Here is a 15,950-nt window from a genome sequence, read left to right on the forward strand (position 1 = left end):
AGAGATTATAGTCGAAAACTTCCCTAACATGGGAAAGGAAATAGCCACCCAAGTCCACGAAGCACAGAGAGTCCCACACAGGATAAACCCAAGGAGAAACATGCGGAGACACAGAGTAATCAAACTGACAAAAATTAAAGACAAAGCAGCAAGAGAAAAATGACAAATAACATACAAGGGAACTCCCATAGGTTAACAGCTGATTTCTCAGCAGAAACTCTACAAGCCAGAAGGGAGCGGCACGATACACTTAAAGTGATGAAAGGGAAGAAACTACAACCAAGATTACTCTACTCAAGATCTCATTCAGATTCATTCAGATTCATTATTCACGCAAGATCTCATTCAGATTCGATGGAGAAATCAAAAGCTTTACAGACAAGCAAAAGCTAAGAGAATTCAGCACCACAAAACCAGCTCTACAACAAATGCTAAAGGAACTTCTCTAAGTGGGAAACACAAGAGAAGAAAAGGACCTACAAAAACAAACCCAAAACAATTAAGAAAATGGTCATAGGAACATACATATCGATAATTACCTTAAATGTGAGTGGATTAAATGCTCCAACCAAAAGACACAGGCTTGCTGAATGGATACAAAAACAAGACCCATATATATGCTGTCTACAAGAGACCCACTTCAGACCTAGGGACACATACAGACTGAAAGTGAGGGGATGGAAAAAGATATTCCATGCAAATTGAAACCAAAAGAAAGCTGGAGTAGCAATACTCATATCAGATAAAATAGACTTTAAAATAAAGAATGTTACAAGAGACAAGGAAGGACACTATATAATGATCAAGGGATCAATCCAAGAAGAAGATATAACAATTATAAATATATATGCACCCAACATAGGAGCACCTCAATACATAAGGCAACTGCTAACAGCTATAACACAGGAAATCGACAGTAACACAATAATAGTGGGGGACTTTAACACCTCACTTACACCAATGGACAGATCATCCAAAATGAAAATAAATAAGGAAACAGAAGCTTTAAATGACACAATAGATCAGATAGATTTAATTGATATTTATAGGACATTCCATCCAACAACAGCAGGTTACACTTTCTTCTCAAGTGCGCACGGAACATTCTCCAGGATAGATCACTTCTTGGGTCACAAATCAAGCCTCAGTAAATTTAAGAAAATTAAAATCTTATCAAGCATCTTTTCTGACTACAACGTTATGAGATTAGAAATGAGTTACAGGAAAAAAAAGTAAAAAACACAAACACATGGAGGCTAAACAATACGTTACTAAATAACCAAGAGATCACTGAAGAAATCAAAGAGGAAATCAAAAAATACCTAGAGACACATGACAATGAAAACACGACGATCCAAAACCTACGGGATGTGGCAAAAGCAGTTCTAAGAGGGAAGTTTATAGCTATACAAGCCTACCTCAGGAAACAAGAAAAATCTCAAATAAACAATCTAACCTTACACCTAAAGGAACTAGAGAAAGAAGAACAAACAAAACCCAAAGTTAGCAGAAGGAAAGAAATCATAAAGATCAGAGTGGAAATAAATGAAATAGAAACAAAGAAAACAATAGCAAAGATCAATAAAACTACAAGAAAAAAAAATTTAAATATTCCCCAAACTCTCAGAAATATAGGAAGCAACCCAAATGTTTTTCAAGTTCATGTGATTTTGAAACTGAGCAGAACCTTGAGCCCCCACCCCACCCCCAAGTACAAAGGCCCCTCTATGTTCCCTGCCTCTTGTTTGTAGAAAAGCTGAAGTCTCCCAGGCCTCCCTGAGTCACCAAAAAGCAGGCTCAAGCAGTTAATGATTAGGACTAGAGAGTCACAGAATCTTTCAGTGTCTGGTGCACATTCCTGAGCTGTTTTACAGATACTCTAACTGCCACCAGAGGGGAAAAGCTGACTGCATGATGACCAGACTGTAGCCATGACATAAGGTGCTCCACTTGAGCAGTACTGAATCTACGGCTAGTACATTTCTAAGAACTGGCCTCAAAAGAATGGGATTAACATTATTGCTCATAATAATCTATATCTTTGTGGGCATCAAAATAATTATAGCTTGCTCTGCCCATATATATAAGTGGGCAAGTAAAATTGTCAGCAAAGAAATGCTATAGACCCATGTTGACATCTTTCACTCTGAGAATACAGTGCCCTATGTCAGCATGAAGAAGTTACAGAGAACAGACCTTCACCCCTAATCCCACAGAAATGGAATGATGTCTGAAAAGTGGGGATTTGTAAGCAGCTCTTTTGCCCCTTTTCCTGTTTGCCTATTTCTGTTCCCCTCAAACCTTATAGGAACGAGATCACTAGACAATTTAACCTAACTCCTGACTTATGCTCTCCTGAGTGCACACCATGCCTTGCCTAACCTGTGGATTCTTCTCCTGGATTAAAAGAAGCAAGAATGAAGAATTAAGGAGTTAAAGAATAACAAGCTCTCTACCCCCAGCAGCACCCTTAGCAATCCTGCAGGCAGATCACGCAGGCAATATAACATCTGAAGAAAGAGTCAGCCAGTCTGCACCCAACGGGGAATGATGCAGAACCCAACTTCCTGCCTCAGTGATTCAGAGATTCTTTCCCCTTTTTCCTTTTAAAAATTGTCATGGGGCTTCCCTGGTGGTGCAGTGGTTGAGAGTCCGCCTGTCGATGCAGGGGACGCAGGTTTGTGCCCCGGTCTGGGAAGATCCCACATGCCGCGGAGCGGCTGGGCCCGTGAGCCATGGCCGCTGGGCCTGCGCGTCCGGAGCCTGTGCTCCGCAACGGGAGAGACCACAATAGTGAGAGGCCCGCGCACCGCAAAAAAAAAAAAAAAAAAACTGTCATGGCTGAGCACAATCTTCCAACTTGGTCTTGGGACATGAGTTCACCTCTTCAGATTGCTGGCTTTTCTAATTAAAGCAACTTTCCTTTCTACAAATACTTGCCTCTCAAGTATTGGCTTTTGAGAAGTGAGCAGCCAAATCTGAGTTCAGTAACAATTTGTGTAAATCTTTGATAAATAAGACTATTTTAATACTGTTGGTTTAATAAAAACAGCTGCATCTTCTGAGTTATCAGCACTGAGTATGATATGAGCATACATTTTTATTCGACGTGGGTTTACTAGTCAAATAAGCTCATATTATATTTACTAGAGGTTTAAGATTATAAAATTTATAGATTCCATTTTAATCAAATTATTATTATGACAAGCTTTATTTCAACAGTAATTGTGTGTTATAATATGTCTTCTTAGAAGTAGGTTCCAAAATCTTTTTGGTAACCTGAAACTAAATTTATATTGAGTCAAATGATAGATATTCATTGAATATCTAGATCATTTCTAAATAAGATAAAACACCAAAACATTAACTACTGAATATAAGTTTAATTTTATCTACTTTTGGCTTCTTATTTTTACAGAGAGCTAAAGCTGTTTGGATCTGTTAATAAATGTGTTCATTTGCCACTCTGAGAAATTATACTATGAAGAAGCATATCCTCTAGAAGTTATGAGATGGTATAATCATAAAATTTGCTAGTATGCTACAAAATGCTGGTATGTGACAAGCAATTCACAATTGTTTACTTCCTGGTCTTCGTGGAAAAATAGAGGTTATTAAGTGTTGAAAATTATAATCAATATATAAATGAAACTTCTAGAAATAATAAGGATGAAGGAAAAACCTCTTTATGCAAAATATTCAAGGAATGAGGGGTGTTCTTGTCAAGGGAAAAGATTGTGATTCTGTCCTAAGGTATCAATAGTGGTTTAGAGGTTGTGTGAAGGCTTTCAGATGAGAAAGAGGAAAGTGAAGGACAAAAACCTGAATGAAAATATGAAGTTGTAAAGGAACTGTGTGTGTGTGGGGGGGGAAATGTCTTCATCATGTCCTCAATTATTTAAAAGAACCGAGTCTTCTCAATTTTAAATTATGTTAGATCCCATATTTACTTTTGATATCTGTATTGCCATTTTGGTTAAATGGATAACTAAGTATCATTTCATAGTGACCTGTCATCCTGGTTAATTAAGTGTCCAAACCTTTTGACATTTTGACAACTTTTGATATTTTGCTTCCCCAGATCAAATCCTTATGCTCGCTTCGGCAGTACATACACCAAAATCAAATCCTAAATAAAATCCTGATCTCAAATTGACTTTGAGACTTCTGAGAGGGCCTCTGGAAAACCTCAGAGGATTTGTTCTCTCCTAGGAAAAAGAGATGTTAAGCTAATTAGGTCTATTTAATATGTTGAACTGCATGAAAATCATGGTCAAATAAGAAGAGATTCTTAACCTTCCCTAGCTTATATCTGTATAGGTAAATGTTTTTAACATAAATATTCCAGGAATTAGATGTAATTTCTAAAAATCTGTCAATGCCTTTTTTGTTCACTATTATATTCTTATGCTATTTTGCCTGATAGTATACAATAATGGCATAATTTTATCATCATAATTCCAGTTGCTCTCATCAGATCTTTAATACAGCCATTTTAAGCCTTTATCATTCACAGTTATTGTTTTATTCCAGTGTTTTCCAGAAAGCTCTTGCAATCGGCTACTATCCAGAATGCTTCATCTTCAGCAAAAAGGACTGTCTCTGAGACCCATGGAAAGGACTATAACAGGTAATCTGGGGTACATACTTCTGATGGAATTGCTCAAGTAACTTTGAGACCATGCCACTGGACTGAGTAAAGATTCCAGAACTCTAGTGGAGAAGCCAATGGGTTCATAAAACTGCTAACCCAAGACCAAGCAGAACAAATAATTAATTACATGGGACTGAATGAACTGCTGAAGGAAGATGGTAATTTTTATGTGTTTTTTACTGCTGGTTCATTAATATTCTGTTTTCTGGGTATAAGATTTCTCTTAAGCTATCTATAACTCATGACTATTTAGTAGATTATACCTTTGTAAACAAAAGCAAAACATTTCTTTTTCTCCCTACCTGAACCTCCCAGAATTCAGAAACTCTTACAATACTCTTATTTATATGGCAATATAGCTATTTACACAAGTTCAGTAAGAATCTGTTCTCCTTGTAACAGGACATAATTGGAAAAATTGGTTATATTATCAAGGCTTTGACTGAAATGTCATATTTGAGAAAGATATGCATAGAATCAAATATGACCAGACAGCTTTAAGGAACTAAGGTTGACATCATGGAACCAATGCTTATAAAGCCCTCTTGGAAAAAACCAGCCTGGTACCTGACTTATGATGTTCCCAGCCTACAGGCAAATAAGAAAAGTCACTTCTTGACAGGCCCAGGAAACAGAGTATTTTGGGGAGCTCAAGAAGAGAAATGCACCCAAATCTATAGGTACTGCAGATAAGTATGATGACAGATTGGCTTCCGAGCATGGAGAGGCTTTTAAAAGTCCAATCTGAGGGACCTTCCTGGCAGTCCAGTGGTTAAGACTTCACCTTCCAATGCAGGGGGTGCAGGTTTCATCCCTGGTTGGGGAGCTAAGATCCCACATGCCTCGTGGCCAAAAAACCAAAACATAAAACAGAAGCAGTCTTGTAATGAATTCAATAAAGACTTTAAAAAATGGTCCACATCAAAAAAAATCTTTAAAAAAATAAATCAATAAAAGTCCAATCTGAGATTCTTTAAAAAAACTTCCAGCAAAGCAAATTTTTAAAGGCCCATGTGGTCAAATACCATTTTTGCTGCACTTATGCAAATAATCAGGCCAAATTTAATGAGACTAGACTTATGTTGTGAACAAGAATCATCTTACTTTGATTTTCTTTGATCAAAATGGTGGTAATTGAGAGAGAAATTTTATGTTTCAGCAGAAAACTATAACCCATCCTGTGGATTTTCAGATTCTAGTCCTGTTCATTGTCTTTGAGCTATTTTTAACCTCTTTATAAACTGGATCCTGCTGTCTTGCACATTTTCAGCAATTAATGTTTCCAATTTTTCTACTACCCTCTTCACTTGGTGTCACTAAGAACTAAAACCTGACTGCCCAGTTCCTTATTGAGACTCTAGGTTGTCTTGTCCCAAAGTCCTGTAAGCTGAAGCAGGACAACTTGACATAAACTTCAGAGGACTAATTGCTGCAACAGTTTAGGCCACTGAGGAAGTTCACCAAACATCCGCATCTTCCATGCTCTGCTCTAGGAAATAACCACGACCATGACACTGATGGTCTCATTCATCATCTAAAGATGCTTCAAGCCCAACATCTAGAAATCTTCTTGACTGGCTGCCCTTCGGACTCAGAAACTAGGTTTACTGTCTACTCTAACCACTAATCTTTGTTTTCTTTTTATTTCCTTGTTCTAATTTATGCTCTTTTCCTCCTGTTCAGATCTCTTACCTAGCATTTCCTAACTCAAATCTTCTTTCCAAGTCAATCAACCTAGATTCCTTTTCGTGTGAAACTTCTAGGGAAGTTACAGATAGGAGAAATGTGGGGACCCACTCAGACCCCCAGAGTTGGTATAAAGATTATTTTTTATCTTTATAAAGTGAAGATAAAAAAAAAAAGTGAAAACATTTGAGCTGAAGAAGATGTAGAGAGAAACCTTATCTGAACTTCCCTTACCTGACTAAAGCAGAGCCTCCAGAAAAATATGGCTGCCATTAACCCCCTTCAAAGGAAGTTTCCTGTGAATTCAGCTGCCTTGGAGACAGGCTGCCCATTTCCATTGGCATCAAAATGCCCAGAAGAACTTTCCATATCTTCCCATTCAAGCCTCCTCCGAAATGCCTCCTCCGAAATGCCTCCTCCCACCCCACCCCCTGGAAGTTTGGTATATAGACCTTTTATCTCTGGTTATTAAAGAAATTACCCGTCAATGAAGAGTACTCCTGTGCATAAATATTAATAAATTTTGTCTCTTCTCTTGTTAATATGTCTCTTAACAATTAATATGCAGGCTCGCAACCACTGAACCCAAGCTATAAGAGGAATAGTTTTCCTCCCAACATAATCACTTCTTCTTATCTTTCAGAATCAGATCACACCAGTTCTTTACTATTCCAAAAGGAACAATGATAGAAAACATATCAACACAGTCAAAGAATGCCAGGAAGTGGCATTCTTTGCACATTTCCATCATGCAAAAATCTAATTTTATATATGAGTCAGTAGGTGGCACCAAAGAAGAAAGAAGTGTATCCTGGTAAATGCAAAGAACGCTCTGACTCCTGGAAATCTAATAAAACCTACTCTTTAGAAGGTCTGTGTTCTGTTTTATCCTTAAATATCTTATTTAAACTGAAAACTGGGACTTCCCTGGTGGCGCAGTAGTTAACAATCCGCCTGCCAATGCAGGGGACATGGGTTTGAGCCCTGGTCCGGGAAGATCCCACATGCCACGGAGCAAATAAGCCTGTGCGCCACAACTACGGAGCCTGCGTGCAACAACTACTGAAGCTCACACGCCTAGAGTCCGTGCTCCGAAACAAGAGAAGCCACCACAATGAGAAGCCACGCACTTCAACGACGAGGCCCTGCTCACTGCAACTAGAGAAAGCCCACGTGCACCAATGAAGACCCAATGCAGCCATAAATGAATAAATACATAAATAAATAAATAAATGAAATAAAATCAACTGAAAACTGCCTCAAGACTTCATTGAAAGTAAACCCAAAAATCACACAAAAAAATTAAAACTTAGAAAATACCTTGAAAAAAATTCATATATTGCTGCCAGAAACTGATTCTAGATATCCATCTTGCTGGGTTAGACACAAATCATATTGTATTCAAGAAATATGATGTCTTACCAGCTGTATATCTGAAGCCTGTGATCCACCGAGGCAGAAGCAAGAGGATAAGCACAGAGAAATTTGTCCTATAAGCCAGAGGAAAAGGAGCATTGTGGCAGTTCCTAAATCTTTTGGGCATTCCAGATGGGAGGGCAGGGACCATTCATCTCTAGAAATATATGTGAAACCACAGAAATTGCCCCTAGTCAAATGTTAGCCTTTCCACAGACTGTAAACCAGAAAAGGACTGAGCTCTTGCCACCTCATGGAAAGGCTTTTTTATTTTCTGCTGTTTCTTAATAAAAATATTCAGCGATATCAGGAAAGAATATTTCCTTAAATTTCTTAAAGATACTTTGCACATTCATCTTGCCATTCTTCCTCATCACAAACTATCATCAAAGCAGCACATCACTTAAAATGTAGTTACTAAACTCACTTAGCTATAATAAAAATTAATATAAATAAATAAAAGACTAAGTTAAAGAGAGATGTCCCTCTTCTACAGTCACTGATAATACTCTAGCGGCTAAGGTAGTGTAAGCAGATAGGGTAGGGTGTCCCCAGAGAAAGAGAACCAGGAATGGCTTTCTTGACAGAAAAGAAGCCATTTCACCTAAGCCATTTTGTGATCTAAGCCTGGCCACAATGCTTGCCCTTGAACAGGTCTCAGTAATTAATGATTTTAAGGGCAGGAACAAAGGAAAAGCAGTCAAGAAACAATAGTTCAGCAATAAAGCAGAGTCCTAGTTCCTCCTCAAGAATATACATCACAATCTGATACATATTTTTGAGTTCTGCAGGAACTAAGCCCCCCCCCCACACACACACACACACCCTACCAGGTAGAGGATGGTAACTACATGCTGAGACCCCAGACTGGTCGGAACCTAAGGAATGATGATGTTGACCTTTTCTGACCCCCGACTTCTATCCACTAAAGTCTGGACTCTGTCCATCTTTGCCCCAGTTCTATGCTGAATTCTCTGCTCAAGTCCCTTCATGAATATGCACGTACCCTTAGCTTAAAACTTCCCCAATTTTGCTGTTCAGAGAGACACTACTTTGGGAAAGAGCCCTGGTGTTCTCCTCACTTGCTGCAAGTAATAAATCCCTCCTTCTCCAGCTCTTTGCCTTGGTTGTGTCTTCTGGCTCGACACCCACCAAGAGGCAAACCCAGTGTTTCTGTAACAATAGTGCTTCTCCCTAAGTCCTCCTCTCCAACAAGGTCCAAGCTGTAGGCCTTGATGAAAACAATTCATATTTTATAGCAAGACAAGAAAATTTTAAACATAAAATTTTTCTCTGGGCTTCCCTGGTGGCGCAGTGGTTGAGAGTCCGCCTGCCGATGCAGGGGACGCATGTTTGTTCCCCGGTCTGGGAGGATCCCACATGCCGCGGAGCAGCTCGGCCCGTGAGCCATGGCCGCTGAGCCTGCGTGTCCGGAGCCTCTGCTCCGCAACGGCAGAGGCCACAACAGTGAGAGGCCCGCGTACCGCAAAAAAAAAAAAAAAAATTTTTCTCTGCCCATTTGGGCCTCCTCCATCCCCTTTAGTGTGTGTTGTGCAACTGCATTAACCAGACTTCCTTAGGAGATAACATTCCTTCTTAACCTCATCAAGGGTCACAACTCCTTAGAAGATAACTTCCCTTCTTGATCTTGTAAAGGGCCATGATGACCCATGACCCACTACGTGCTTTGTATGTGTAGATCTGGATTCTGTAAACTGTCAATAATACATCATTTGATGTAAAACCCTTTGTCTCAAAATTTTACATACCTGGGCTTTGACCTCTAATGGGCAGAACAGTCCTCAGAACTTTCTGAAAGACTCTCTCCTGGGTTATAATCCTCAGGTTGGCTCAAATAACATTTTCCATTTCTTTCTTAGATCGATTATTGATTATGTTTTTTCATCGACAGCCTCCACTTACCCTGGCAAATTCCATTGGTTTGGGAAGAAGGCACATGACCATGACATCAAAGCGAACATCACATACTGTCTTCAACCACTTGGTGACAAACTGAGGCTTCAGCTTTTCCACTAAACTTCCAACTTCATCATCCATCATATACGCTGTGGAGTGAAACCACTGAAACACCATGGCCACCAGCCTGGCCAAGCTTTCCGTAGGGGTGTTCTCACTGGGCGTGCAGAGGCTCACCTGGAAATAGGTAGATCAGACTCTCCTTCAGCCTCCTTACATAATTATTACATGTTTGGTAAAAGACGAAAACAAAAGAAAGATGCCCCGTATAATCCATTTGAAATAGGCAGAGGCTTTTTCAGGGTTTTTTTTGTTGTTGTTCTTTGAACCCTTTGAATGCCTATTTATTTATTTAAATGTTTGAACCACTTTAAGAATTACTGAAATATGATTTGTTTAAATTCTTATTAAAACTACATTTATGAGTAATTGAAATCTCCCCCCCTTGACAGGAGTGACATAATACCACTGTCGGGTAACTGCTTTACCTCGTCCTTCTCTTCTTGACATCTGCTGCAGCTTATTCACTTAACAAGAGGTAGAGGCCTTTTCTGGTTTTTGGTTTTGTTTTTGTTTTGTTTCGTTTTTTAATGTACAACTTGTCAATATTTGGCCAGGGAAACAAGTCTTTATAGCAATTGTATCTCTATCTTTTGGGCCAAAGTTTTTTTTGTTTGTTTGTTTTTTATTTTCTGTTTTTTGGTTTTTCTTGAATTTTATTTTATTTATTTTTTTATACACCAGATTCTTATTAGTCATCCATTTTATACACATCAGTGTATACATGTCAATCCCAATCTACCAATTCATCACACCACCACCCCCACCACTTTCCCCCCCTGGTGTCCATATATTTGTTCTCTACATTGTGTCTCTATTTCCACGCTGCAAACCAGTTCATCTGTACCATTTTTCTAGGTTCCACATATATGCGTTAATATATGATATTTGTTTTTCTCTTTCTGACTTACTTCACTCTGTATGACAGTCTCTAGATCCATCCACGTCTCAACAAATGACCCAATATTGTTCCTTTTTATGGCTGAATAATATTCCATTGTATATATGTACCACATAATCTTTATCCATTCGTCTGTCAATGGGCATTTAGGTTGCTTCCATGACCTGGCTATTGTAAAGAGTGCTGCAATGAACATTGGGGTGCATGTGTCTTTTTGAATTATGGTTTTCTCAGGGTATATGCCCAGTAGTGGGATTGCTGGGTCGTATGGTAGTTCTATTTGTAGTTTTTTAAGGAAGCTCCATACTATTCTCCATAGTGGCTGCATCAATTTACATTCCCACCAACAGTGCAAGAGGGTTCCCTTTTCCCCACACCCTCTCCAGCATTTTTTGTTTGTACATTTTCTGATGATGCCCATTCTAATTGGTGTGAGGTGATACCTCATTGTAGTTTTGATTTGCATTTCTCTAATAATTAGTGATGTTAAGCAGCTTTTCATGTGCTTCTTCAGCATCTGTATGTCTTCTTTGGAGAAATGTCTATTTAGATCTTCTGTCCATTTTTGGATTGGGTTGTTTGTTTTATTAATATTGAGCTGCATAAGCTGTTTATATATTTGGAGATTAATCCTTTGTCCGTTGATTCGTTTGCAAATATATTCTCCCATTCTAAGGGTTTTCTTTTTGTCTTGTTTATGGTTTCCTTTGCTGTGCAAAAGCTTTCAAGTTTCATTAGGTCCCATTTGTTTATTTTTGTTTTTATTTCCATTACTCTAGGAGGTGGATCAAAAAAGATCTTGCTGCGATTTATGTCAAAGAGTGTTCTGCCTATGTTTTCCTCTAAGAGTTTTATAGTGTCCGGTCTTATATTTAGGTCTCTAATCCATTTTGAGTTTATTTTTGTGTATGGTGTTAGGGAGTGTTCTAATTTCATTCTTTTACATGTAGCTGTCCACTTTTCCCAGCACCATGTATTGAAGAGGCTGTCTTTTCTCCATTGTATATTCTTGCCTCCTTTATCAAAAATAAGGTGACCATATGTGTGTGGGTTTATCTCTGGGCTTTCTATCCTGTTCCATTGATCTATATTTTTGTTTTTGTGCCAGTACCATATTGTCTTGATTACTGTAGCTTTGTAGTATAGTCTGAAGTCAGGGAGTCTGATTCCTCCAGCTCTGTTTTTTTCCCTCAAGACTGCTTTGGCTATTCGGGGTCTATTGTGCCTCCATACAAATTTTAAGATTTTTGGTTCTAGTTCCATAAAAAATGCTATTGGTAATTTGATAGTGATTGCACTGAATCTGTAGATTGCTTTGGGTAGTAGAGTCATTTTCACAATATTGATTCTTCCAATCCAAGAACATGGTATATCTCTCCATCTGTTGGTATCATCTTTAATTTCTTTCATCAGTGTCTTATAGCTTTCTGCATACAGGTCTTTTTGCTCCCTAGGTAGGTTTATTCCTAGGTTTTTTTGTTGTTGTTGCAATGGTAAATGGGAGTGTTCCCTTAATTTCTCTTTCAGATTTTTCATTATTAGTGTATAGGAATGCAAGAGATTTCTGTGCATTATTTTGTATCCTGCAACTTTACCGAATTCATTGATTAGCTCTAGTACTTTTCTGGTGGCATCTTTAGGGTTCTCTATGTATAGTATCATGTCATCTGCAAACCGTGACAGTTTTACTTCTTCTTTTCCAATTTGTATTCCTTTTATTTCTTTTTCTTCTCTGATTGCCATGGCTAGGACTTCAAAACTATGTTGAATAATAGTGGTGAGAGTGGACACCCTTGTCTTGTTCCTGATCATAGAGGAAATGCTTTCAGTTTTTCACCACTGAGAATGATGTTTGCTGTGGGTTTGTCACATATGGCCTTTATTATGGTGAGGTAGGTTCCCTCTATGCCCACTTTCTGGAGAGTTTTTATCATAAACGGGTGTTGAATTTTGTCAAAAGCTTTTTCTGCATCTATTGAGATGATCATATGGTTTTTATTCTTCAATTTGTTAATATGGTTTATCACATTGATTGATTTGCGTATATTGAAGAATCGTTGCATCCCTGGGATAAATCCCACTTGATCATGGTGTGTGATCCTTTTAATGTGTTGCTGGATTCTGTTTGCTAGTATTTTGTTGAGGATTTTTGCATCTATATTCATCAGTGATATTGGTCTGTAATTTTCTTTTTTTGAGTATCTTTGTGTGGTTTTGATATCAGGGTGATGGTGGCCTCATAGAGTGAGTTTGGGAGTGTTCCTTCCTCCACAATTTTTTGCAAGAGTTTGAGAAGGATGGATGGGTGTTAGCTCTTCTCTAAATGTTTGATAGAATTCACCTGTGAACCCATCTGGTCCTGGACTTTTGTTTGTTGGAAGATTTTAATCACAGTTTCAATTTCATTATTTGTGATTGGTCTGTTCATATTTTCTATTTCTTCCTGGTTCAGTCTTGGAAGGTTATACCTTTCTAAGAATGTGTCCATTTCTTCCAGGTTGTCCTTTTCATTGGCATACAGTTGCCTGTAGTAGTCTCTTAGGATGCTTCATATTTCTGCAGTGTCTGTTGTAACTTTCCTTTTTCATTTCTAATTATAATGCTATGAGTCCTCTCCCTCGTTTTCTTGATGAGTCTGGCTAATGGTTTATCAATTTTATTTTTCTTCTCAAAGAACCCACTTTTAGTTTTATTGATCTTTGCTATTGTTTTCTTTGTTTCTATTTCATTTATTTCCACTCTGATCTTTATGATTTCTTTCCTTCTGCTAACTTTGGGTTTTGTTTGTTCTTCTTTCTCTAGTTCCTTTAGGTGTAAGGTTAGATTGAGATTTTTCTTGTTTCCTGACGTAGGCTTGTATAGCTATAAAATTCCCTCTTAGAACTGCTTTTGCCACATCCCGTAGGTTTTGGATCGTCATGTTTTCATTGTCATGTGTCTCTAGGTATTTTTTGATTTCCTCTTTGATTTCTTCAGTGATCTCTTGGTTATTTAGTAACGTATTGTTTAGCCTCCATGTGTTTGTGTTTTTTACTTTTTTTTCCTGTAACTCATTTCTAATCTCATAGCGTTGTAGTCAGAAAAGATGCTTGATATGATTTCAATTTTCTTAAATTTACTGAGGCTTGATTTGTGACCCAAGATGTGATCTATCCTGGAGAATGTTCCGTGCGCACTTGAGAAGAAAGTGTAACCTGCTGTTGTTGGATGGAATGTCCTATAAATATCAATTAAATCTATCTGGTCTATTGTGTCATTTAAAGCTTCTGTTTCCTTATTTATTTTCATTTTGGATGATCTGTCCATTGGTGTAAGTGAGGTGTTAAAGTCCCCCACTATTATTGTGTTACTGTCGATTTCCTGTGTTATAGCTGTTAGCAGTTGCCTTATGTACTGAGGTGCTCCTATGTTGGGTGCATATATATTTATAATTGTTATATCTTCTTCTTGGATTGATCCCTTGATCATTATATAGTGTCCTTCCTTGTCTCTTGTAACATTCTTTATTTTAAAGTCTATTTTATCTGATATGAGTATTGCTACTCCAGCTTTCTTTTGGTTTCCATTTGCATGGAATATCTTTTTCCATCCCCTCACTTTCAGTCTGCATGTGTCCCTAGGTCTGAAGTGGGTCTCTTGTAGACAGCATATATATGGGTCTTGTTTTTGTATCCATTCAGCAAGCCTGTGTCTTTTGGTTGGAGCATTTAATCCACTCACATTTAAGGTAATTATCGATATGTATGTTCCTATGACCATTTTCTTAATTGTTTTGGGTTTGTTTTTGTAGGTTCTTTTCTTCTCTTGTGTTTCCCACTTAGAGAAGTTCCTTTAGCATTTGTTGTAGAGCTGGTTTTGTGGTGCTGAATTCTCTTAGCTTTTGCTTGTCTGTAAAGCTTTTGATTTCTCTGTCGAATCTGAGTGAGATCCTTGCCGGGTAGAGTAATCTTGGCTGTAGGGTCTTCCCTTTCAACACTTCAAGTATATCATGCCACTCCCTTCTGGCTTGTAGAGTTTCTGCTGAGAAATCAGCTGTTAACCTTATGGGAGTTCCCTTGTATGTTATTTGTCATTTTTCCCTTGCTGCTTTCAATAATTTTTCTTTGTCTTTAATTTTTGTCAGTTTGATTACTCTGTGTCTCCGCGTGTTTCTCCTCGGGTTTATCCTGTGTGGGACTCTCTGTGCTTCGTGGACTTGGGTGGCTATTTCCTTTCCCATGTTAGGGAAGTTTTCGACTATATCTCTTCAAATATTTTCTCGGGTCCTTTCTCTCTCTCTTCTCCTTCTGGGACCCCTATAATGCGAATGTTGTTGCGTTGAATGTTGTCCCAGAGGTCTCTTAGGTTGTCTTCATTTCTTTTCATTCTTTTTTCTTTATTCTGTTCCGCAGCAGTGAATTCCACCATTCTCTCTTCCAGGTCACTTATCCGTTCTTCTGCCTCAGTTATTCTGCTATTGATTCCTTCTACTGTAGTTTTCATTTCAGTTATTGTATTGTTCATCTCTGTTTGTTTGTTCTTTAATTCTTCTAGGTCTCTGTTAAACATTTCTTGCATCTTCTCGATCTTTGCCATTCTTTTTCCAAGGTCCTGGATCATCTTCACTATCATTATTCTGAATCCTTTTTCTGAAAGGTTGCCTATCTCCACTTCACTTAGTTGTTTTTCTGGGGTTTCATCTTGTTCCTTCATCTGGTACATAGCCCTCTGCCTTTGCATCTTGTCTATCTTTCTGTGAATGTGGTTTTTGTTCCACAGGCTGCAGGATTGTAGTTCTTCTTGCTTCTGCTGTCTGCCCTCTGGTGGATGAGGCTATCTAAGAGGCTTGATGGGAGGGACTGGTGGTGGGTAGAGCTGACTGTTGCTCTGGTGGACAGAGCTCAGTAAAACTTTAATCCGTTTGACTGCTGATGGGTGGGGCTGGGTACCCTCCCTGTTGGTTGTTTGGCCTGAGGCAACCCAACACTGGAGACTACCTGGGCTCTTTGGTGGGGTTAATGGTAGACTCTGGGAGGGCTCACGCCAAGGAGTACTTACCGGAACTTCTGCTGCCAGTGTCCTTGTCCCCATCGTGAGCCACAGCCACCGCCTGCCTCTGCAGGAGACCCTCCAACACTAGCAGGTGGGTCTGGTTCAGTCTCCCCTGGGGTCACTGCTCCTTCCCCTGGGTCCCGATGCGCACACTATTTTGTGTGTGCCCTCCAAGAGTGGAGTCTCTGTTTCCCCCAGTCCTGTTCAAGTCCTGCAATCAAATCC

The 15,950-nt window shown here is 38.8% G+C and overlaps 1 protein-coding gene across 4 annotated transcripts in view; it reads right to left on the bottom strand.

Moving 5' to 3' along the window:
* Positions 1–15,950, bottom strand: part of UNC79 (unc-79 homolog, NALCN channel complex subunit) — a gene marked incomplete at both ends in the record, with an annotated part of 200,721 nt that overhangs the window by 122,919 nt on the left and 61,852 nt on the right. For all 4 annotated transcript variants that reach the window (XM_082681877.1, XM_082681876.1, XM_082681874.1 and 1 more), the window contains one exon: positions 9,680–9,910. In XM_082681877.1, the coding sequence (XP_082538003.1) occupies positions 9,680–9,910 (231 nt within the window). The remainder of the gene's footprint in view (positions 1–9,679; positions 9,911–15,950) is intronic.

Source organism: Grampus griseus, assembly GCF_964374135.1.
Source record: "Grampus griseus genome assembly, chromosome: 2".
In the NCBI taxonomy this organism is placed as follows: Eukaryota; Metazoa; Chordata; class Mammalia; order Artiodactyla; family Delphinidae; genus Grampus; species Grampus griseus.